Below are 24,351 nucleotides of genomic sequence, written 5' to 3'. Positions count from 1 at the left end.
CCAGGATAACACCCCTGATGAGAAATGTCAGCAACCGTCCCTGTTTCTCATCCCGCCTCCGCCACTCGTCTGCTGTGTGACCTGGGGCAAGTCACTTAGCTTCTCTGCGCCTCGGTGACCTCATCTGTAAAACGGGGATTGAGACTGTGAGCCCCACATGGGACAACTCAGAACGGCGTTTCCACATAGTAAGCGCTTAACAGGTACCCTATTAAAATAGAAATCTGAAACGAACGTCCACTTGAACTTCAGGAGAACTTCTAATTTCACTCTTTTGCCAGTTTGCGTGTGGCCTCGAATAAACTTTGCCGGATATGATCATATAAGAGAAGCAGCTTGGCCTAGTGGAAAGCGCGGACCTGGTTTCCCAAATCGGTGACCTTGGGCAGATTCACTTTCCTCAGTGATAAAACAGGCATTCACTACCTCTTCTCCCTCCTACTTGACCGTGTGGAACAGGAACTGCGCCTGACCTGATTAACTTGCACCTACCCCAGCGCCTAGAACAGTGCTTGACCCACAGTAAGCGCTTAACGGATGCTAATGCTAATAAATTCCACATTACGATGTAGAACAAAATACTTGGCTACCAAGAACGATCTATCGTGTACGTTTATTCTTTAATGCAGCTTAGCAGATCTCTTCGAGGTAAACAAAAGTAGCTTAGGGCATATAATGCTTAGGAGGGGAAGGGGACTGCAGCGATTAAGATCGTCTATCCACGCTTCGAAAGTGCCAATGTTTATTTAAAAGCAAACTTTGGATTTTATTAGAGGAATCCAAGACCTCTCCATCGTATAAACGTACGGTCAATGCACGTTACTTTAGCCTCCTTTTTATTTCTTTTCGTTTCCACATTTGCGAGCCGACGGCGAATGCTCGGGGAAGGCTTCCTAAATAAAAACGATTCCGCTCGGGCCTTCGTGGCTCGGTAGGTTCCGGCAAGAGGAGAAGACGCGGGTTCTCCCGGCTAGGCGAATTTAATTTTCTTCAGTGCGCGAAAGAACTCTGCAGTTCGGCTGGAGCGCTGAACTGCTGTCAAGCTACCGGACAAGAATTGATGCTCACCGCACCGCTGACCAGGGCCGCCTTACTGAAGCTCACCGGCCGTTCGTCGATCACGAAGTGGCGGATGCAACCGGTGAAGGGCTTGCCCGAAGCCAGGCTAGGCGTCAGTAGGGATTCTGGAAGCGAGAGGAAAATCGACACGCTAAGACGCTGCCCCGAACTGAAGTCATACGATAGAGCGCCGGGTAAATGATTCCAGCGAAAATCTACGCTCCGAACCACCGGGGCATGCACCGATTTACCCAGGTGAATAGTGCCATTTTTAAGATTCGGTCGCTCGGCTGGCTTCAAGGCCCAAGCTTTCCACTTAAGGATCCGGTCAGTCAGTCGATCGTATTCGTTGAGTGCTTACTGTGTTACAGAGCGCTGTGCTAAGCGCTTGGCAGAGTAAACGAGAAGAATAAACAGACACATTCTCTGCCTACATCATTCATTCATTCATTCATTCAATAATATTTATTGAGCGCCTACAATGCGCAGAGCACTGTAATTCGGCAACAGATACAGTCCCTGCCCATTGACGGGCTTACGGTCTAATCGGGGGAGACGGACGGACAAAAACGATAGCAACAAATAGAATCAAGGGGATGGACATCTCATCAACAGAATAAATAGGGTAATAAAAATATATACAAATGAGCAGACGAGCACGGGACTGAGGGGAGGGGAAGGGAGAGGGGGAGGAGCAGAGGGCTGAGAGTCTAGAGTCCAGAGCTGACAGTTACATATTACATGATATATTGCCATATCCTTATACTGTAATCTCCCAAGTGCTTAATACAGTGCTCTGCGCGATGTATTAATCAATGAATAATTAATCAATAATCAACGAATACGACAGATTGATTCAGTCATAGCTAGGAATCTTTACAAGTACCCTTCAAAGAGGTCATAGCTCATCTACTGAGAAGAGGCGTGGCTCAGTGGAAAGAGCACGGGCTCGGGAGTCAGAGGTCGTGGGTTCTAATCCCGGCTCCGCCCCTTGTGCGCTGGGTGACCTTGGGCAAATCACTTAACTTCTCTGGACCTCAGTTTCCTCCTCTGTCAAATGGGGATGAAGACTGTGTGCCCCACGTGGGACAACCTGATCACCCCGTATCTCTCCCAGCGCTTCGAACAGTGCTTGGCACATAGTCAGCGTTTAACAAGTGACATAATACTAGGAAAAGTACTCCTCCTACTACTGATGATGTGAATGTTTTGCTCTGGGGCAAAGCTGAATTTTGTCTCCTAGATCTTTCCCCCTCAAAGTGAAACAGTGTTTTTCTGAGATCTAATAATAGCCCTATTTTGCTCCCCTAGAGCACCCACGCTTCCTTCGCTCATCGGATTTATTGGGGGCTTACCGTGCGCCTAGCACTGTACTGAACACCATCATTTTCAAATCTTTGTGTTGCTCCAGCCTCAGCCGTGAGCCCACGTGAGAGGGGGACTGTGTCCAGCCTGGTGATCTCCTATCGATTCCTAATGCTTAGTACAGGGCTTGACTCGCAGTAAGCTTTAAACGAAGGCCACGATCATTATTATAATCCACGCGCAGAGGAGAAATGAATTCAAATGGACTTGGTTCCGATTTATCCCCCCGGGAGTAGTTTATGGACCATAGATAACGACGGACGACGATTCTCTGATTTGGACACTGGGACAGTCGCTACCCGGGGTGGGGACGGTATTGCTACCCCCTCCCTGGATTGCAGTTATTGGATATTCGAGTCCGAGTGACACGTACATTCGGATGTGCGTGCATTGACAAATCTCCCTAGGTCCGGAATATCCCTCTGGCCCCCTCATTCCCCTTCCTCGTTCCCGATCTACCGCTTTCCCCTTCCGGACCCTTTAACGGAGACACCTCTTCCGAGCTGCTGCGCTCCAGAGCTGCAGATCTGAGGGGATTTAGGGAATTGAATCAACGGAGGAGAACATCCTGGGGGGAAATGGAAAGAGCTAAACGTGGTAGTCAAGACGGAGACCAAACAGAGGCATAATAACCTATAAGTACTTGAAAGGAAAGCAAGATGCGGCCACGTTGGATTCATTCATTTCATTCAACTTCTCACTCTAGGCTTCAAAGCTCTCCATCCCCTTGCCCCCTCCTACCTCTCCTCCCTTCTCTCTTCCCACCGCCCACCCCGCACGCTCCGCTCCTCCTCCGCCCACCTCCTCACCGTCCCCCGTCCTCGCCCGTCCCGCCGTCGACCCCCGGGCCACGTCGTCCCGCGGTCCCGGAAGGCCCTCCCTCCTCACCTCCGCCAAACTCATTCTCTTCCCCTCTTCGAAACCCTGTTGAGAGCTCACCTCCTCCAAGAGGCCTTCCCAGACTGAGCTTCCCCTTTTCCCTCTGCTCCCCTCTACCCCCCCTTCACCTCCCCTCAGCTAAGCCCTCTTTTCCCCCCCTTTCCCTCTGCTCCTCCCCCTCTCCCTTCCTCTCCCCTCGGCACTGTGCTCGACCGCTCATCTGTATATATTTTCCTTACCCTATTTATTTTGTTAATGAGATGTACGTCGCCTCGATTCTATTTATTGCTATTGTTTTAATGAGATGTTCATCCCCTCGACTCTATTTATTGCCATCGTTCTCGTCTGTCCGTCTCCCCCGATTAGACCGTAAACCCGTCAGTGGGCGGGGACCGTCTCTATCTGTTGCCGATTTGTACATTCCAAGCGCTTAGTACAGTGCTCTGCACATAGTAAGCGCTCGATAAATACTATTGAATGAATGAATTTGTCATCCAAGGACTATGAAAAATTTCTTTCTTTCTTTTATTCCTTAATGCATGCTATAATCAACACCTCCTTGCTCTCATCACCCTATCAGCATCAACTGATAATGTTAGAGAATTACTGGTTAAGTTTCTTTGACTCCGTGGGGATGAGATATCGTGTTCCTAGCTGTCATTTAGCCTCACCACCCAGGTCTGTGGTGGGAGAAAGAAGACTACACTAAGCGCCGGGGTAAATACAAGTTAATCAAGTTGGACGTAGTCCCCGTCCCGCATAGGGCTCCCAGGCTTAATCCCCATTTTACAGATGAGGTAACAGAGGCACAGAGAAGTAAAGTGACCTGCCCAAGGTCACGTAGCAGAGCTGGGATTAGAGCCCAGGTCCTCCTGACTCCCAGGGCCGTCCTCTACCCGCTAGGTTGGGTTTGGTCATCCGTGAAACGATACTTTATGCAAAGACCCTTGAGATCCTCGTGAGAAAGACCCAAGTCAGGTTTCAAAGGAACAGCTGAATGAAAAAGGATCGACTTGGGAACTTGGGAATCTGCCGGCCAAGTGTGGGGGGAAGATCTCACCCGGAACACCTCCAACAAACACAGGCTCTCTCTGGTCAGTGGGTTTGGGATTTATTGGTCCGACCACGTGGTTAACTTCAGAGTCGACGTCTAACTGCACCACATTTAAGCGTCGAATAACTGAAAAACAATAGAAGAAAGCACCGTAAGCCCTCTGTATTTTATTTTCTTCTGAAAGGACCTAAATTCTCCATTTGCCAGGGAACTTCCCATTCTAATAAATAATAATGTTGGTATCTGTTAAGCGCTTACTATGTGCAGAGCACTGTTCTAAGCGCTGGGGTAGAGACAGGGTAACCAGTTGTCTCACGTGAGGCTCACAGTTCATCCCCATTTTACAGATGGGGTAACTGAGGCCCAGAGAAGTGAAGTGACTTGCTCACAGTCACACAGCTGACAAGTGGCAGAGCTGGGATTCGAACCCATGACCTCTGACTCCCAAGCCCGGGCTCTTTCCGCTGAGCCACGCTGATTCTACCTACTTGATTGTACTGCACTCTCTGAAGCTCTTAGTAATTCATCCATCAATGAAACGGTATTTATTGAGTGCTTACTATGCGGAGAGCACTGTTCTAAGTGTTTGGGAGAGTAGAATATAACAGAATCAGTGGACGTGATCCCTGCCTATTCTGCACACACGAAGCGCTCAGTAAATACCATCGACTGTTTTACAAAACAAAACAAAATCTGTGTTCTAAAATGTTAAGGACAGAGTACTGTTAAAACAAGTAATTAGTAAGAAACTACACTAATGCTTAGCAATGAATACATTCCCTTTATATCACATCTACACTATGCCTCTGCAGGAAGAAAACTGGAAACGATGAAGAAGCGGAAACTTTTCTCACACAAGAACATACAGTTCTGAACCCACTGCTCATCTCACCGAGGGCATTCTGTAATCAGAAACAATAATTTGAGAAACACCGAAAGGCTTCACTTTACTGAAAATAGTCACGCCAGCCGACTTAGAGAAGCAGCGTGGCTCAGTGGAAAGAGCCCGGGCTGGGGGGGGGGGGTCAGAGGTCATGGGTTCGAATGCCGACTCTGCCACCGGTCAGCTGGGTGACTGTGGGCAAGTCACTTCACTTCTCTGTGCCTCAGTTACCTCATCTGTCAAATGGGGATGAAGACTGTGAGCCTCACGTGGGACAACCTGATGACCCTGTATCTACCCCAGCTCTTAGAACAGTGCTCTGCACCTAGTAAGCGCTTAACAAATACCGACATTATTATTCTTCTCATTATCACTCTCCCGAAAATATCCATGCCAGCAGACATTTCAAAATGACGGCTAGGAGATCTGGATACTAATCCCAGTGAAACAATTGAAGTGACTCGGAATCCTTTGCTTAAATCTCTCAAGTCAACCCTTCTTCTGCTTTCCAGGGCCAGGCGGGGTAGCGGGAAGATGCCGTGGATTAGTTTTCTTATGTGTCTAGGCAGAGAGGCTTTCAAATCAAGGCAGGAAAGGGTGGAATGGGATGAGAAGAGGAGTAAGTGAGGGATGAGCCAGGCCACGTGTACAAACAACGCAGAAATCCCTAAATAATGATAGTATCGGTTAAGCGTTCACTATATGCCAGGCACCGCACTAAGCGCCGAGATCGATACAAGCAAATCGGGTTGGACACAGTCCCTGGCCCATATGGGGCTCAGAGTCTTATCAGTGCTCTGCACACGGTAAGTGCTCAATAAATATGATTGAATGAATGAATGAATTCCCCATTTGTAAGTGAGGCACAGAGAAGGGAAGTGACTTGCTCAAGGTCACAAAGCAGATAAGTGGCGGGGCCCAGGATTAGAACCCAGGTCCCTCCGACTCCCAGGCCCGTGCTCTGGCCACTAGGCCATGCTGCCTCTGCTCATCTCCGCCTCACTCGTCTCCGCTTCTCTCTTTATCCATCCAGAGCACACTTCCAGCTCCTGACTTAGGCGCTATGCCTCGGTCTCCCCTCCCTCGGCCCAAACACCCACGGTGACGACGGCGCTCACGATTTACGAGGGAACCAGCCTACCTGTGATCCTATGCCACCGGCCGTCACAGAGACTCTGTTTTGGGGTCACTGAGGTGGAGAAGTCTTTGACGCCATTGTTAACTTTCACTATAACCTGGAAAACAGGATATTGGAGATTTAGAATTTCCTTTTTTTCCGTTCCTTCTGTTCTCTTCACCTTTACTCTCGGCAAAGATGCGCATATAGGTAATTTTATTTATTTATATTAATGTCTGTCTCCCCCTCTAGACTGTAAGCTTGATGCTATTTATCGCTATTGTTCTCGTCTGTCCGTCTCCCCCGATTAGACCGTAAGCCCCTCAAAGGGCAGGGACTGTCTCTATCTGTTACCGATTTGTCCATTCCAAGCGCTTAGTACGGTGCTCTGCACATAGTAAGCGCTCAATAAATACTATTGAATGAATGAATAAGCTCACTGGGGGCAGGGAACTGCATCCGTAATATTGTTATAGTGTACCCTGCCAAGCGCTTAGTACAGCGCTCCGCACACAGCAAGCCCTCGATAAATACGTCCGACTGACTAAAATATTTTAACTTAGAATCACAGCAAAGGCAATAAACACAAACAGAACGATTTTCTACATATCTACTAGAGGGCCCTCTGGTAGTTTTTTAAAAAACAACACTTTTCAATATGCTGTAAAACTTTATAAATATGAGAAGAAATTACTTGCATTTGGAAAAAGCGGTGAAGAGGGGACAGAAAGGGAAGACTGGAAGCTTAATGACGATAGGTTGACTTTTTTTTAATACAGAAAGTACGGTGAGGCTGAACTGAAGCCACGCTCTCTAACTCAAGTCAGTGAAGTCTGCACTCGTATTTTATTAAAAGCGAAGCTTGTTGTTCTTTCATCTTTTCTGAAGTTACAGAGGAAGTTAACTATTGAAGTCTAAACTCTATATTAAAACCCTCACGGAGGGTGCCAAAGTATTCAAACTTGAGGAACCAGAGCGAAGGATGAGTATTTCCCCTCTAAACTGCTTGGGGTCAGGGAACGCGTCTACCGACTCTGTTACATTGGACTCTCCCGCGTGCTTAGCGGAGCGCTCTGCACTCAGTGAGCTCTCAGTAAATACGACGGATGATTGATTATGAGAGAAGAGCTTCTCCTAAAGGGAGGAATCTCGGCACCTGAGCAGAATGGGGCGCATCTTACTCTTCCAAATTAGTTCATTCCTTCTCTAGGTAAAACCAAACTGATTAGAATCTAAGATTAAGGCTCAACGGGGAGCAGCTTAGTTTACCCAATGAAATCATCACTTGCAGCTGTTCTCGGTCCCTGCGTGCCACCACTAACCCTGCTCTTCCAATTCCAGGATTCCGGGATTTAGGTGAGCGGGATTCTACTCCCCGGCTCCGCTGGTAGCTGGCTGAGGTGGAGGAAGATGGTACGACCACCCCCGGGGAAGATGCCAACCAGGTATGAATGAGAAAGTGTGTGAGAGACCCTGTGCAAGCCACTAAGACTAGAATCAATTCCTCTGCACAGGCTCCCGGTGGTCTTGAAGTCTCAGAATTGAAACCCATCTTTGGTTCACAGTGATGGTGATACGATTCCTGCTAGTCGGTGGTTTTATATCCGAGCTGTCACACAATTTGTGCAGGTGACTGCTTTTAATGCCCATCTTCGGAAGCAGCCTGGCTCAGTGGAAAGAGCCCGGGCTGGGGAGTCAGAGGTCATGGGTTCGAATCCCGGCTCCGCCGCTTGGCAGCTGGGTGACCGTGGGCAAGTCACTTCACTTCTCTGGTTCTCAATGACCTCATCTGTACAATGGGGATGAAGACTGTGAGCCTCATGTGGGACAATCTGATGACCCTGTATCTTCCCCAGCACTTAGAAAAGTGCTCTGCACATAGTAAGTGCTTAACAAATACCAACATTATTATTATTATCACTCTGTACCCCAATTTTTAGAGGTGCCTATGTTTCAGATTTGTCTTTGGACCTTTGCAGGAAATACAAATACATATGCGCCTCAAAAACATTTTTCCCATTTATCCACCCTGGATAGCCAGTTCGATAGCTGTTTTTGCAAGGGAAGGGGGAAAGATCTAGGGCTGACACACAGTACTTATTTGCAAAAGAGATGTTAACTGAAGGTACACCTACTGTTATTTTAAGATGAAAGTACTGATCGATCGTAGCTGCAAAATTTCAGTTCTTAAATGGATGAAAGGGCATGGCTATGAATTTAGTGTTCTTTTATTTTGACAATGTAATTGGAGGCTTTCACTGCATCTTTGTTGAAAAAGAAAAGTCACGTTTGCCTTTGTTCTATGTCTGAATCCCTCTCTCTCCCCATAGCTGTCATATTCTTGCCCTAAAGGGATATTCAAACCAAAACAATCGAGAGAAGATCCTACCAGAATCTGTATATCTCCCGAGGCTGACTTTCATACCTTCACTTCCCCATTTTTCCAGTAGGAACTCGTTTGCCGTAAAGATTTTGGAAGATAAATCTTAGGTAGGAAATGGTTTAAAAACGACTTTCGGTGGTACCTGTCCTTGTTTTATGTGAACGTTGAGATATTCTCCATTTACACTGTGTCCATGAAACAGGATTCCTGAATTGCTTCTGGGACGAACTTCAAAAGCTATTTCGAACGTCAAGCCAATGTTGAATGATTCATCTGGGGAAAGAGAGTTCGGAAACCATTGCTCGACATGTAGAAGCAGATATATGTCATTAATATAACGTATATGCTATTAATGCGGTATTTCTACCTAAGGCCATTAGACTATGACCAAATGATTAGAACAGAACACTTTAATTACTCGTGTAAAATTCCAGAGGCTGGATGCTGAGACTTTGTGAGTTTGCATATGTGGAGGGAGAAAGGAGAGGAAAAGTGGCTGTATTTCTGCTGTGTGTCAGGAGTGGGGTGGGACGGGAGAAAGAAAAATTAGAATTAGGCACAATCCTTTCACAGCTAGCTTTCCCGGTGAGGCTGGGACATTGGCAGAGTTAAAATGGGATGGAATTGCATTTCACTTGCTCAGAGGATGAAAATTTCATAGGGGATTCTGATTCGTGGAAGCCAGCTGGTTATGTATAACAGATCGACAGTGGAGAAAGTGAGGGACGGGAAGTTTGGAGCCCCAGTTAGTGTTTGCTTTTTTGATAGAAATTCAAATTTATCTGGAAGAAAGCAGCAGATTGGTCTTTTGTCAATGGTAGGTTCTAGAAATTGCTCCACAGTTTTAAGTCGGACCTGATCAGAGCTGGAAAATTTAGCCTTTCTCTTTAAAAATCTGGTGGTTTATGGAAGTTGGGAGGCAGTGGAGTTTAGTAGTAAGGGCATGGGATTTGGAGTCAGTACATCTGGGCTCTAATCCCAGCACGGCCACTGGCCTACTCCGATGACCCCGGGAAAGTCATTTCACCTCTTTGGGCTTCATTTTCCTATCTGTAAAATGGGGGTAAAGATATGCGTTCTTAGATTATGAGCCTCGTGTGGGAACGGGACTGTATCCTATCTGATTATTTCATATCTACCCTAGAGCTCAGCACAGAAAGCACTTGAGACACACCACTTTCGGATGGTATTTTAAACCATCTGGAAAATCATGACGTTCTTATGATTTCAGTCTGAATACAGAAGATGGCTACTGGGGAAAGGTATAGTGAACTGGATTACTCAGTATGACATTACCTAGAACCACATAACCCCCTTCTACTGAAAAATAAGTTCCAGTTTCCATAGGGCCTTCAAAACAGGGAGTCACGCTGAACGTCTGAGAAGCAGAAGTAACCGAGGTCCCGTTAAGCTGCAGATCGCTGAGACAACCGCTAAAACTGTAAACTGAGTTTATCTGAGAGGAGAAAAGAGAGGAATTATGAATATCAGCACTATAAAATTTCACACTCTTCTCCACAGATTCTATATCAATTCCATCTTCCTTTCGGAGGTTCCAAATATCTCTAATAGAACCTTATTTATCTCGACTCTTCTAATGCTGGAAACCTTTTCAGAGCAGGCTTTTGCAAAAACTACCTTGGTCAGGATTAACTCTTTCCCAACAACTGCTTCATACGGGAGTTTGGGATTTGATGTGCATGGGCCATCGTTAAGGTTAATTTTTTAAAAAAAATGATTAGCCACTGCATGCTATACGCAGATTGGTAAGGAAATATAAAACATTGGCTTTGCTGTAAAGCAGAAGGTAACCGTTGGGCCTGAGGGGCTCTTCTGCTCTTGCAGTGATTGTAAGTTGATCTGGTCTATCTCACCACTGACCTCTTACCCAAGTCCTGCCTCTGGCCTGGAGCTCCTTCCCCCTTCATTTCCTGTGAACCTGCACATTCTGAAAAGTCTCTTCCCCATTTCTCTCCCCCACCCCAGTACCCACTTCCCTGGCAAGAATTTGACTGGAACTCCTAATATTCTCCCGGATTTGGGTGGGAAAACCCCCCCAAAAACATTATTGTGCACACATCCACGTCCAAAATCAGACAAGCATTTTGGTTTCTCTCTGGATCTCAGTCTTCCAGATCCATTACCTGGACATTCTTCACTGCTCTTCCAGGAGCCACGCCCCCCAGGAAAATAGGACTCCTGATTTTCCAGTCGATGGCAGAGGCAGGAACAGGGACACTTTCTTCTAAGACACGCAGGCCATCAATTGTCAGACGACCACTGTTCACTCCCCGTACAAATATCACCTGAAGGGAGGAAACACAGATCCAGGAAAATCAGAAACGTGCTGATCATTTGGTGGAAGAAAGGCGTTAATAGCTAGAATGATGGGTGCAAAATGTAATCCTGGAGAATTTAGGATTCTCTAGATCGGAAACTCCCCCGTTACACCGTAAAACCTCACGAGAGCAGGGATCAGGTCTACTTACTCTGTTGTACTCTCCCTACCTATTATTCATTCAGTCGTATTTATTCAACGCTGACTTTGCGCAAAGCACCGTACTAAGTGCTTGGGAGAGTACGGTATAAGATCAGACGTATTTCCTGCCTGCAGCGAGGTTACGGTTTAGCGGGGGAGAGCTATCGGTACAGTGTCTGCACCCTGAAAGTGCTCAATAAATATTGCTGATTGATTGATAAACAACCAGTTTGAGTGTGGCTGGAGAAGGCTCAGTTTTAAAATTCGCCTCCTCTCCAAACCCTCCTTCTGCTTCAAAATTCTGTTGGTGCGTTTAACATAAAATCTAATCCTTGAGCGGTCACCTCCTTAATAACCGCTGTCTGCTAAATTATGCATTCCAAATTTCTTTTCTCCCACATCTGTTGGAGAATTCTCCGGGCGAGACGGTTCCTTTTCTCCAAGGATGTGGGCAGAGAGGTGGCATTTAGCTTGGGCTCTGGGTCCATCTCAAAAATGACCCTGTCACTTCAGGGCACCCTCCTGAAGGTACACAGGACCTCACCATGGCTTCAGATCACTAAGACATTACAGGGGGCTTTCTTACCTCTCCTACCCTCTAAAGAGTGGAATTGTCCACCTTTTCAGGAACTGGAATCGAGCCACATCCCAGTCCTGGCCACTTATTTAGTGCTCGGCACATAGTAAGAGCCTAATAAATGTCATCGTTACTATTAAAAGGACTCGCTAACGGGTTCAGAAAACAGTTGTTCAGAGAAGAAGGGGAGAAAAGTGATTCAAGAGATGGAAGGGAGGGCTCTGAGGAAATAGCCTGCAATTAAAGCAGGAGATTTCAGATAGGAATAAGGAAGAATCTCTGTACTGCTTGTGATGCTGGATCGAGATTCCAAGGGTGATGGCGGCCGTATTTAACTTACGTCGTGCCACAGCCCGTCATTGTACTTTTCCTGGGATCTGAGCTTTACTTTCCGGTGGCCGACGTTAAACACGAACACCAGCCGACCGTGAGCCACAAAAAGGGTCATGAAATCATTCTCCTCTTCATCGGAGACGTAGAAGATCATTCCATGGGAGGAGCGAGTTTTCAGGCGGAGGGAGAACTGAGATCTGTCAAATGAAAAAGAAAGGCTGCAACTTGTAAAATGGAGTACAAACGCTGACCTGCTTCCCAGTGACGAGACAAGCGTAATGAGTTGGTGAAAACTGATGAAAATTGATCAGCTGGCAGTAAACACACACACACACATCCCTAAACCTACCCCGTCCATATCCACACCTTTATTTGGTGTTCAAAAGCCATTTATGGTGTCCTTTACCATGCGTTCTTATCTGACCAAAGAGACCGATGTCAGTGTCACACCCTCCCTCCCAGTGAAAAACTATATAAGAACTGTTTTTTAGGTGAATTTGCTATTTGCAGCACAAACTCTGGTTCTCAATGCTGCCTTTTGGATTCATGATCTTTCTGAAGCCTCCTGTTGGGGAAAAAAAAACCACCCAAAAACATCTCCGTTAACCCAGGAGACTAAAGTCAGTGATGGGAAGATTGGAGAACGAATACAATTTTAGTTTCGTATGCTATCAGAGAGCTTGGTACAGGTTAATTCTTCTGAGGAAGTTTGGAATCACGATTGTATTCCTCCGCAAGGAACCCTACAAAACATATAATCCAACCGAATATATATACTTTGGCTGAATGCCCCACATCAAACAAAACTTACTTAACCCAAGCTAATCGGGGTTTGGGACAAAGTTAATTTTGCCTGCATTGTTTACAACTCATGGCGTCCGCCGAAATCACGTTAGAAATACAATGGCATTTGGATGGAGAGCATGCTCGGTGATGAGCTGTTTCGATCGTGAAACTTCTGACTTCCTATTGTATTTTCCATATCAGTGGAAGTGAAGTGAAGGTCAAACCTAAATATCTAGTGGCTACGGCAGCCCAGGGATCTGCTCATACATTTTAAGTAACCAAGGAGAAGGTCAGGGTAAAGGATGAGGATAAGCTCTTTGATGACAGGAATGATGATTACCAACCCTACTGTATCGTACTCTCCCAAGCAGGCACTCAATAAATACCCCTGATTGATCGATTGATTGGAAATCCCCGGAGTGACTGTACTGTCCACGGCCAGGTCCATTCATGTTTCGAATGTGCTTTTAAATTTTAGGACTGTAGACTCCTTGAGAGCCGGGATCACGTCTGCCAGCTCTATCGTGTTGTGTTCTCCCAAGTGCTTAATAATGTTGGTATTCGTTAAGCGCTTACTATGTGCAGAGCACCGTTCTAAGCACTGGGGTAGATACAGGGCAATCAGGATGTCCCACACGAGGCTCACAGTCTTAATCCCCATATTACAGATGAGGGAACTGAGGCACAGAGAAGTGAAGTGACTTGCCCACAGTCACACAGCTGACAGGTGGCAGAGCCGGGATCCCACGGCGCTTATGCACGTATCCATAATTTATTTATATTAACGTCTGCCTCCCCCTCTAGACTGTAAGCTCGTTGTAGGCAGGGAATGTGTCGGTTACGTTGTTATATTGTACTTTCCCAAGCGCTTAGTACAGTACTCTGCACACAGTAAGCGTTTAACGACTACTTTTGATTGAGTGATTCCGCACACAGAGAGAGTTCAACAGATACCGTTTATCCGTTGAAGTTAGACTTGAAAGCCTTCATCGAAGAGGTGAGCACAGCTTTGGAAGTGGCGATAATAATAATTATGGTCTTGGTTAAACGCTTCCCACGTGCCAAGCACTGTCCTAATTCCTGGGGCAGATGCAAGGTAACCAGGTTGGACACAGTCCCCGTCCCACACGGGGCTCACAGTCTTACTCCCCATTTTACAGATGAGGCAACTGAGGCACAGAGGAGCGAAGTGAGCTGGCCACCCGGCAGACAAGCCAGGATTAGAACCCATGACCTCCTGACTCCCAAGCCTGTTCTCCATCCTCTACACCGTGCTGCTGGGTATCTCTTTCTGAGGAAGGTGACGGAGAGTGACGACGAAGAAGGCGGGCCTAGGATCCGGCCTTGGTTTCTCTCCACACGGGGCATTTCCAGTCGGGGCTGTCTCCAACTCAGCCATCCCCAAGGCAGTGGGGGGTGAGAGGTTATTAGCTGATAGAACACGTTCCCTGTTCCCTGCCTGCTCTGCACATTCTCCGTGAATTAATCATTGGTTGGGGAGCCGTTGTGGGGAGAGGTTTTTTCTTCACCACTGGAATTCCCCCATGGCACAAAAGTGTGCCTCTTTGGGCCTTCGATCAAGCTGGCACTCGGGCTCGAGGCCTGGGCCGTTTCACCTGTGAAGTAGAGTGCCGTGAATTCCATCAGGTATTGATAATAATCATGGTACTTGTTATTAATAACGTTGGAATCTGTTAAGCACTTACTATGTGCAGAGCACCGTTCTAAGCGCTGGGGGAGATACAGGGTCATCAGGTTGTCCCACGTGAGGCTCACAGTCTTCATCCCCATTTGACAGATGAGGTCACCGAGGCACGGAGAAGTTAAGTGACTTGCTCTCGGTCACGGTCACACAGCTGCCAAGTGGCAGAGCTGGGATTCGAACCCGTGACCTCTGACTCCCCAGCCCGGGCTCTTTCCACCGAGCCACACTGTTTCCCTAAGCACCGCTAATGTGCCGAGCACTGGGATAGATACAAGGTTATCAGGTTGTTCCACAAGGGGGTCACGCTCTTAATCCCCATTTACAGCTGAGGCAACCGTGGCCCAGAGAAGTTAAGTGTCTCGCCCAAAGTCACACAGCAGACGCGTGACTAATCCCAGATCCTTCCGACCCCAGGGCCCGTGCTCGCTCCACTAAGCCGTGCTGTTTTTCAGTGCTCCGCAGGCTATTTCATAACCGTGACGATAGTAAAGGGGCGCGACTGGAAGCCGGGCAGAACAGGAGCGGGAGCGGTCCCCGGAAAAGGTGGGACCAGGGTTTCGATTTACCTTTTTCCAAAATCTCCTTTCAAATATTCAAACTCCTGGCGACTGTTGGCTGTCCCTCCGTATTGGTAAGCGTGTGCAATCGCCTGGGGGCTCTTGGACAGGCGGCAGTAAGACTCCCTCGGAGCGTCTTGCTCTAGAGATTTCGGTCCAGTTGGAAAGCGGGAAAGGGATTCCTTATTCTTTCCTCCCTACACAGAAAGAGAATCAGAAACCACAGAGGATAAAGCACAGAAGGAGCAGAGGGGTGAGAATGCAACAGTCAAATTTTAGTGACTAACTCCCGGTAAGGAATCCGTCCGGAAGGATTTTTGTCGAGGAAATTTAGAAATTTCCCATCTTTAGCCCCCAAATGATTAATGCCTGTCTCCTCCTCTAGATTTTAATCTCGTTGTGGGTAGGGAACACATCCACCAACTGTGTTATATTGTACTCCCCCAAGCACTCAGTATATAGTAAGTGCTCAATAAATACCATAGATTGATTGATAATGCCCCCAGTTCTCTTAACAGTCTGCAACCCATGGATACCTGGTTTGGAAAGACACATTTTTGGTTTGTTTTTTGTTTTTTTTTCCTCATTTTTGAAAATTATAAGAAGTCCAAACTGGGATACTGAAGATATAAAGAAAAAAAATCTGTGTTTTCCAATCATAAAATTAAATTTTCATTTGAAAAGCGTCTATTGTTACGTGAATATATCTAACAAAAACCCTCGCAAAGCTATTGACATAATGAGATGGTAAAGACTTTGCTCATCTGGATTATTGAAATCAAATTGAGTTAGAGATATTAAGGGGAAAGATAAGTTCTTCTTAGCTGGGTTGGCTCTAGGAGAAAAAAAGGATTCTTGACGTGATACTTGGGAGTTGTCAAATCAATTTTGCTAGAAATGGTAAAAACCTTGAATCGGGGATCGTCAAACTGAGAAAATGATGGTACAAATTTGAAGAGTTTTGATAGCTCGTTCAACACTGCTAGGAATGAACTCATTTACCTTATAAGACTAAGCTCTCCCTCCCCTCCTCATCACCCCGACTCGTTCCCTTTGCTTTACCCCTTTCCCCGCCCCACAGCACTTGTGCATATATGTGTAAATTATTATAATTCTATTTATAATGCTATCGATGCCCGCTTACTTGTTTTGATGTCTGACTCCCCGTTCTAGACTGTGAGCCCGTTGTGGGCAGGAATTGTTTCTATTCGGTGCCGAATTGTACTTTCCAAGCACCTAGTACAGTGTTCTGCACACAGTAAGCACTCAATAAATACGACTGAGTGAATGTAGCGGTCCAGGCAAGTTGTTCATTTTAAGTGTCCGCAACAGTGTGGCAAAGCAGAGCAAAACTGATCAGAAAACTAATTATTCAGTTCAGTTGGGGTAAATATCTATAATCAAAATTCAGAAGAATGAAGCAAAAGGATTCATAGCTATTTCAGAGAGGTAAAACCAATTTAGTTATCAATCAATCAATTAATTGCAGTTTTTGAGTGCATACTGTGTGTAGAACACTGTACTGAGCACTTGGGAGAGTACAGCACAGCAATATAACAGATATTTCCTGGCCACAGTGAGCTTCCAGTCTAGAGGGGCAGACAGACATTAATATAAACAAACAAATTATGGATAGGTACATAAGTGCTGTGGGGCTGGGGGTGGGGAGGGTAAATAAAGGGAGCAAGTTAACCTTTTTTATAAATAGTTGTTAGCTTTGGATTGACAGTAAATTTGCACAGGTGCCTTTGAAATAATCACTTTCCCTTTTACAACTTGAGTTTAGGTGAAGCATGCCGACAAGCCTCTTTTAAATGAATGTAATTATGCTACAGAGAATCTTGGAGAATCTGATTCTACAAATTTTTCTTTTTTTTTTTTTAAAGGTGACTACGATTCTCCTGTATGATCATCGCAAAATGCAATGGTATGTGATTGCTTAATTGACAAAGACCAGTTATTGCCCTACATGATAGATAAGGACAACTGGAGCAAATCTTACCTTTTCATTTCAATCCTTACCTTTACGTTTTGCTTGTATTTAGGTCTGGAGGAATTTTTCTCCTTTTTGTGCAGGAGGGAGACCGGGGGGGACTCGATGGGACAGTCATAAAGGGAAGTGTGAACCTTCTCAGGATACCGCTGGAAATCCTCGACTTCCACGTCTCTGTCCAGCCTACGTGCGGCAAGGCAGAAACATGGGAAGGAGCACTGCCAAGTGGACAATCAAACCGCTTCAAGAGATTTTCAAATATCCAAATGTACCGGTAAAAAGCATGTAGTTCTCATAAAACTACGGTTTTATAGGAACTCTGAACATTAATTTTAGCTAAGGCAACTTCTGCCTACAGGGCTAACTGTCCTTTGTATGTGTTGTTCGGAATCCCTTGGTAATAATAATAATAATTATGGTATTTGTTAAGCGCTTACTAGGTGCGAAGCGCTGTTCTAAGCGCTGGGGAAGATACAAGGTCATCAGGTTGTACCACGTGGGGCTCACGGTCTTAATGGCCATTTTACAGATGAGGTAAGTGAGGCACCGAGAAGTTAAAGGAGTTGCCCAAAGTCACACAGCTGACAAGCGGCTGAGCTGGGATTTGAACCCACATCCTCCGACTCCCAAGCCCCTGACGCTTTCCACTAAGCCATGACGAGGAGACTTCTGAGTGACTTCAACTCCAGATTTTAAGAAAGGACTACGACAAAATTCATCCGACTCTCAGTCAGTAGGCACTTGGTCTTCCGAAAGACGCTATGATAGGTGAAACCACTGTCATTTCAAGATGGTCATTTCAAGAAACTACTCCTTGATCTGACCTAAAATCTGAATTTTATTCTAGTTTAGGGGGCAGTCGCCCTAAAGCTGGGACCTGAGCTGTGTCTTTCCTTGGCGTGTGGAGAATTTTCATCTTTAGGTTTTCCCAATTAGTCAATCCTATTATACTGAACACCTATTGTATGCTGAACACTGTACTGAGCACTTGGGAGAGTACAGTGGGGTGAGAAGACATGATTCCTACCCTCAAGGAGCTCATACCTATGGGGAGACAGACACGAAATAATTAAGAACTAGATGAAGAGAAGAGACAGATGGATTTTATTGCTATCGCTTTTGTCCGTCTCCCCCGATGAGACCGTAAGCCCGTCGATGGGCAGGGGCTGTCTCTCTCTGTTGCCGATTTGTACATTCCAAGCGCTTAGTACAGTGCTCTGCACATAGTAAGTGCTCAATAAATACTCTTCAATGAATATGTGGATGAGTGAGTTTGGCGCACAGGGTGCGTGGGAGGGCAAGAGGCCTAAATAGCATGGAATTGTTGAGGTGACAGTTGGGCAAAGAGGATCCGGGGAGAAGAAAAAAGAGGCTTCTTGGAGGAGATGTGGTTTTTGGAGGGGGTCTGAAGATGGCAAGTCTGGGAGATTTGAAAGGGAAAGGAGTTCCAGGCAGGAGGAAGGAGGCGAACAAGGGGTGGCAAGTGGGAAAGACGAGAGCGAGTGGTAGGTTAGTTGGAGTGAAGAGTGCAACTTGTAGGGCAGCGGGAGAAGACAGTGGACACGTCAGTGCTTCCAACGGCGCTCGGCACGTAGTCGGCACTTAACAAATACCACCATCGTCATCGTCAGGGCCTTAATTCCGGAAGGCCTTAAATCCAAGTTAGGAGTGTCGGCTTGAAATGAAGAGGACTAGGCAGCCCTTGAAGGATAAGTGGGAAATAATGATCTGGGCATCAGAGTGAAGCACAAATTAGAGAGGGGAAGAGACTGGAAGCAGGGTGATTAGTGACTAGGCTGATTTAATATAGGACAAGTTACTGAGACGGGGCCTGGCCATTTGGACGGAGTGAAATGGGCAGATCCAGGAAATGTCGTGGAGACAGAAACCACCACACAAGTGCTACTGTCCTCCTCGCGTACCCAGATAAACTGATAAGAGTAAAAGATCAAATGTGTATCGGTATTGCAGGCTTCCCTGAGCTTCAAACTTATTCTATTCTAGAATTGAGACATTTTAGAACTCAGTAGATTCATTTCCCCATTAAAAGACTGGAAGTTTCTGCTATAGCTTTCCCATGTATTTGGTTAGATGGACATACGCTTCACCCACCTGGAAAAATAGGCATCGCTTATACATCCAGTGAAATTAGCAAACTGAGGACTGACTGGTGAGCCGCCGAAGTAAAACCTGCTTTCGCTCCCCGAAGCCGGCTCTGCTTTTCCTTTGGCTGGATTCTTTTTTCCAAGTTTGTCTTTATCCACGATCAGTTCATATCTGCGAAGAGAAAATTTCTGTGATTAGCGGCCCTTCAACCTTTTAGACACGAGGTTTTCGGTGATATGCTAAACATGCCAGATTTTTACAGAAGACAATTTAAAAACTATTTGGGTCAGTAAAAGAAACACTAATAACCTAGATTTGTAGGTCAAATATGGTGCCACATTTGAAATGGTCCAAGAGGTACCTGTCGCTTCGCTGTCAGGGGAAATATAGCCTCTTTCCCATCAAGGTACATAGACCCAGCCCTATAGCCTTCCCTCCCCAGTTCCTATTTCTGGTCCCACCTCTCTACACCCTGATCTCTCTCTTAATCATTCATTCAATAGCATTTATCGAGCGCTTACTATGTGCAGAGCACTGTACTAAGCGCTTGGAATGTACAAATCGGCAACAGATAGAGACGGTCCCCGCCCACTGCCGGGCTTACCGTCTAATCGGGGGGAGACGGACAGACGAGAACGATAGCAATAAACAGAATCGAGGGGATGGACACCTCATTAACAAAATAAATAGGTTAATAAAAATCTTTACAAATGAACCCAGTGCTGAGGGGAGGGGATTGGAGAGGGGGCGGAGCCGAAGGAAAGAGGGAAAAGGAGGCTTAGCTGAGGGGAGGTGAAGAGGGGCAGAGAGGGAGCAGAGGGAAAAGGGGAAGCTCAGTCTGGGAAGGCCTCTTGGAGGAGGTGAGCTCTCAGTAGGGCTTTGAAGAGGGGAAGAGAGTCAGTTTGGCGGAGGTGAGGAGGGAGGGCATTCCAGGGAGGACGTGGGCTAGAGGTCGATGGCGGAATAGGCGTCGCCGGGGGACGGTGAGGAGGTGAGCGGCAGAGGAGCGGAGCGTGTCTCCCCACCCTCCCTCTCTTCTATTTTTGTATTTATTTAAAAGAAAAGGTTTCGCTGTCCCTGTTGCCACGGCTTCTGACTCCCGTCTTCTCTGGCAGCAAAACTGAGGGCCCGGAGCCAGCTTTGGGTAGGATGAGGGGAGGAGAAGTGATGGCTGTGGAAGAAGAGGAGGTGGGGCAGGGGAGAAGATCTGAGGCTGCAGTCTCTCCTTCCCCTACCGCGCTTAACCTTCTTCCCTACCTCTCTTCCCGCCTCCCCGCCTCCTCCGCTGGAGCCTAGCAGGGCTCACAGCTGTTGATATAATAAATAAAACTAAAAACAACAGGGCGAGAAGAGACGTGCTGGGGCGATGAGGAGGAGACGGGGGTGAGTGTGGGACGCAGGGAGGAGGAGGGCAGGCTGGTCACAGGCTGGGAGCGGGAGGGATGAGACGAATCCACAAGAGGGGAAATTTGAGCGGAAATCACTTGGAGAGGAGGCGGTTTCTGCCGGGCTCGTACCGAACCATCCGGAGGCCCACAGCTCTAGCAACATAATGGAGAAACGGCAGGGTCCCAGAATGATGCAGCTCCGAATCTGGAGGGAGGTTTCTTGGATAACCGGAGTGGGATGTTCGAATCGAGCTGTTTGCACCTCAAGGGGTTGAGCTCTGGCCTGCCGGAGCCTGGCCAGGGAAGGTGGGGTACGCTCAAGACTTGCATCAGAACTGGGAGCAGGGTGGAATTTAAGTCAGTCGGTCAAGTGCGTTGATTGAGTGCTCTGCAAACTGTAGTAATAATAATAATAATGTTGGTATTTGGTAAGCGCTTACTACGTGCAGAGCGCTGGAGTAGATCCAGGGTAATCAGGTTGTCCCACGTGAGGCTCACAGTTAATCCCCATTTGACAGATGAGGTCACTGAGGCACAGAGAAGTGGAGTGACTTGCCCACAGTCACACAGCTGCCAAGTGGCAGAGCTGGGATTCGAGCCCATGACCTCTGACTCCCAAGCCCGGGCTCCTTCCACTGAGCCACGCTGCTTCTCTAAGCGCTGGGGAGAATATGATACAATAATACAACAGACACATCCACTGCACTGATGGTCCGTGAAAGACCACCAGCGCCATTTCCGTTAAGGAGAGCAGAGCCGAACGAGTCTCTGGTGAGAATAATATTATCTTGGTGACGTTTGTGAGAAGCCCCGGACAAGGAACTGTGAACCCGTCACTGGGCGGGGATCGTCTCTATCTGTTGCCGAATTGTCCGTTCCAAGCGCTTAGTACAGTGCTCTGCACATAGTAAGCGCCCAATAAATACTACGGAATGAAAAGGAACTCGGTGACTTTCCAAGGAACCTCCATTCTACCACCACCACGGACTTTGCGGCCCACCAGAGGTCACCACTGCTCATTCTAAACGCCTCTCTTCGGTGAAAGAGGAGATCTTGCCGCCGGCCCTTTCGAACAGAACAGATGGTTCAAGCTTCCAAAATTCAGCCGGCGATATTCACGTTTAGAATGCAGGGCGGCTTTTAGGTTAGCCGGCGTGAAACCGTCAATGCGTGCGAATAATTGGAAAACTCTGGCATCCTCAAATGAATCCCATAAACTGAATCGGCACGTAATTTTCCAAGAGCCAAAGCCGGACTTCTATAATTAATAGTTAAATCTGTATACGCCGGTATTGTTTTTTCAACTAACGACCAAAAGTCTTTTCTTTGCATTCACCTCTAAACCAAAGGACGCACCATAACGCTCGGATTGTCACTGCAGATAACAGAGTCCAAAAAGCAATTATGGGACTTTTTCAAAATAAAGGCCAAAGAGCTGTACCTCGTCGGTGAGACGGATGTAATGATGAAATGGGGCTGACCGTCATTGTACTGTTTATCTGTTGATTGAACCTTTATTCCTTTTACACTTAGTACCACAGAACCCTTATCCAGGGAAAGAGAGAACACATCCGACTGAAAAGGAAGCATAGTCAGGAAGTTAGGATATGGAATATTCTAAGTCTGGTACAGAGGCTTTGAGAATTTCGCACCCGTCTTTGCTTTGAACGTGATGCCATTTCCAGATCAGACACTTTATCGTTTACGTTTCCCAGGGTTCTTTTAAGGGTTTAATGTGGGAGCGAGACAGGTTAGTGAAGAGAACAGTGTACGGGTTTTTTCTGGATTTGATTTAATGCCATTTCCATAATATAGGGGGAAAAATTGCTCTATTCTCATCTATAAGGAAACAATTTCAGCAACATAAATCCCCGGAGCCAGCTAATTTTAATGAATATAACAATTATTCACACAGCAGATATTATAGCGGCGTGACTCGGGGGAAGGAGCCCGCGCATGGGAGTCAGGGGTCATGGGTTCGAATCCCGGCTCCGCCACCTGGCAGCTGGGTGACTGTGGGCAAGTCACTTAACTTCTCTGGGCCTCAGTTTCCTCATCTGTAAAATGGGGATTAAGACTGTGAGCCTCACGTGGGGCAACCTGACGACCCAGCGCTTAGAACAGTGCTCGGCACATAGTGAGCGCTTAACAAATACCAACATTATTATTATTATCTAACCCACTGCCAACTCCTTGCCCACATCCTCCCGTGGGCCAGAAACTCACTCCCTCTTCATATCCTACGGCCCGTCACCCTCCCCACCTTCAAAACCCTCCTAAAATCACCTCTCTTCATAAAGGTCTTCCCCGACTACGCTCTTTATTCCTCCCATCTGCCCTTCTCTCTACGTCGACTATGTATTCGACTGTTCCCTTTAAGCACTCCGATACTCACAAACTCCACGGCACTTATGTACATATGCTTACAGTCTACTACTTCCCCTATCTGTAATTTATTTTAAAGTCAGTCTCCCCCCGTGGATCGTAAATTACTTGTGGGAAGGGATTGCGTCTCCCAACTCTATTAGGTTGTACTTTCCCCAATATTTATTACAGTGCTGTGCCCATGGTAAATACTCAATAAACACAACTGATTGATTGGGTAGGAATTAATAATAATAATAATAATAATGTTGGTATCTGTTAAGCGCTTACTACGTGCAGAGCACTGTTTTAAGCGCTGGGGTAGATACAGGGTCATCAGGTTGTCCCACGTGAGGCTCACAGTCAATCCCCATTTTACAGATGAGGTAACTGAGGCACAGAGAAGTGAAGTGACTTGCCCACGGTCACACAGCTGATGAGTGGCAGAGCCGGGATTCAAACCCGTGACCTCTGGCTCCCAAGCCCGGGCTCTTTCCACTAGAGCCACGCTGCTTCATAATGGTATTTGTTAAGCGCTTACTACGTGCCAAGCACTGTTCTAAACGCTGGGGGAGACCCAAGGTGATCAGGTTGTCCCACGTGGGGCTCACGGTCTTAATCCCCGTTTTACAGACGAGGGAACTGAGGCACAGAGAAGTTAAAGGAGTTGCCCAAAGTCACACAGCCGATAGGTGGCAGAGGCGGGATCAGAACCCATGACTCTGGCTCCCAGGCGCGGGCTCTTTCCACTAAGCCACGCCGCTCCTCGGTGGGGATTGGAATCGGGATGGGGGGGTGGGGCGCAGAAAAAAATGGAATGGTCTTTTGGGGTGAGAGATTGCAGCATCACTTGTATGGATCTTACGGGCAAGAGCAATCAAAAAGACTTCCCTCTGCCGCTCACACAACATGGGCTCACGCTACAGATCGGAACAAAAGGTTCCCTGTCACGCACGAACCGCGCGTGGTGTTGGGAGTCAGGCAATTCAAACAATTTAAACACGCACATTACCGCTTCGAAATTAAGTCGAATATATTTCTCTATTTTTTAAGCTCTATCTGCTCTTCTCCATTTAGCACAGAGATTGTTTTCCCGACTCCAGAGCGAATACTCACCCCCGAAGCGTAATAGAACAGCAGTCCGTTGGGCTGTAAGGTCCGGAAATTAAAGCCTCCCTCAAAGCCATCGAAGAAAGATATCTTCAGGCTTGAAGCGATGAAGCTCTGTCCGTTGAAATACGCTTTGCGGGACATCTACGTGGCAATCAAGAGAGTTGGCAAATGAGCCGGCGTATTTTCAATGATCGCTGATGATAGCACACG

The 24,351-nt window shown here is 46.9% G+C and overlaps 1 protein-coding gene and 1 long non-coding RNA gene across 3 annotated transcripts in view; one reads left to right on the top strand and one right to left on the bottom strand.

Moving 5' to 3' along the window:
• Positions 1 to 594: 594 nt before the first annotated feature.
• Positions 595 to 24,351, bottom strand: part of LAMA4 (laminin subunit alpha 4) — a 160,432-nt gene continuing 136,675 nt past the window's right edge. For both annotated transcript variants that reach the window (XM_029047122.1, XM_029047123.1), the window contains 12 exons: positions 24,145 to 24,282; positions 22,106 to 22,239; positions 19,283 to 19,447; positions 17,200 to 17,353; positions 15,187 to 15,374; positions 12,137 to 12,326; positions 10,885 to 11,046; positions 10,037 to 10,196; positions 8,883 to 9,013; positions 6,382 to 6,475; positions 4,364 to 4,483; positions 595 to 1,184 (listed from right to left, as the gene is read on the bottom strand). In XM_029047122.1, the coding sequence (XP_028902955.1) occupies positions 1,039 to 1,184; positions 4,364 to 4,483; positions 6,382 to 6,475; positions 8,883 to 9,013; positions 10,037 to 10,196; positions 10,885 to 11,046; positions 12,137 to 12,326; positions 15,187 to 15,374; positions 17,200 to 17,353; positions 19,283 to 19,447; positions 22,106 to 22,239; positions 24,145 to 24,282 (1,782 nt within the window). In that variant the 3' untranslated portion in view covers positions 595 to 1,038. The remainder of the gene's footprint in view (positions 1,185 to 4,363; positions 4,484 to 6,381; positions 6,476 to 8,882; positions 9,014 to 10,036; positions 10,197 to 10,884; positions 11,047 to 12,136; positions 12,327 to 15,186; positions 15,375 to 17,199; positions 17,354 to 19,282; positions 19,448 to 22,105; positions 22,240 to 24,144; positions 24,283 to 24,351) is intronic.
• Positions 1,184 to 17,128, top strand: LOC114805661. The gene is made up of 4 exons (XR_003753662.2): positions 1,184 to 1,314; positions 6,274 to 6,567; positions 7,699 to 7,802; positions 17,064 to 17,128. It is a non-coding gene; the product is annotated as an uncharacterized LOC114805661 (long non-coding RNA).

The sequence above is a fragment of the Ornithorhynchus anatinus genome, chromosome 19 (assembly GCF_004115215.2).
Source record: "Ornithorhynchus anatinus isolate Pmale09 chromosome 19, mOrnAna1.pri.v4, whole genome shotgun sequence".
NCBI classification, from domain to species: domain Eukaryota; kingdom Metazoa; phylum Chordata; class Mammalia; order Monotremata; family Ornithorhynchidae; genus Ornithorhynchus; species Ornithorhynchus anatinus.
Note: the sequence above shows the minus strand (reverse complement) of the source record. Positions and strands in the feature narration are given on the sequence as shown.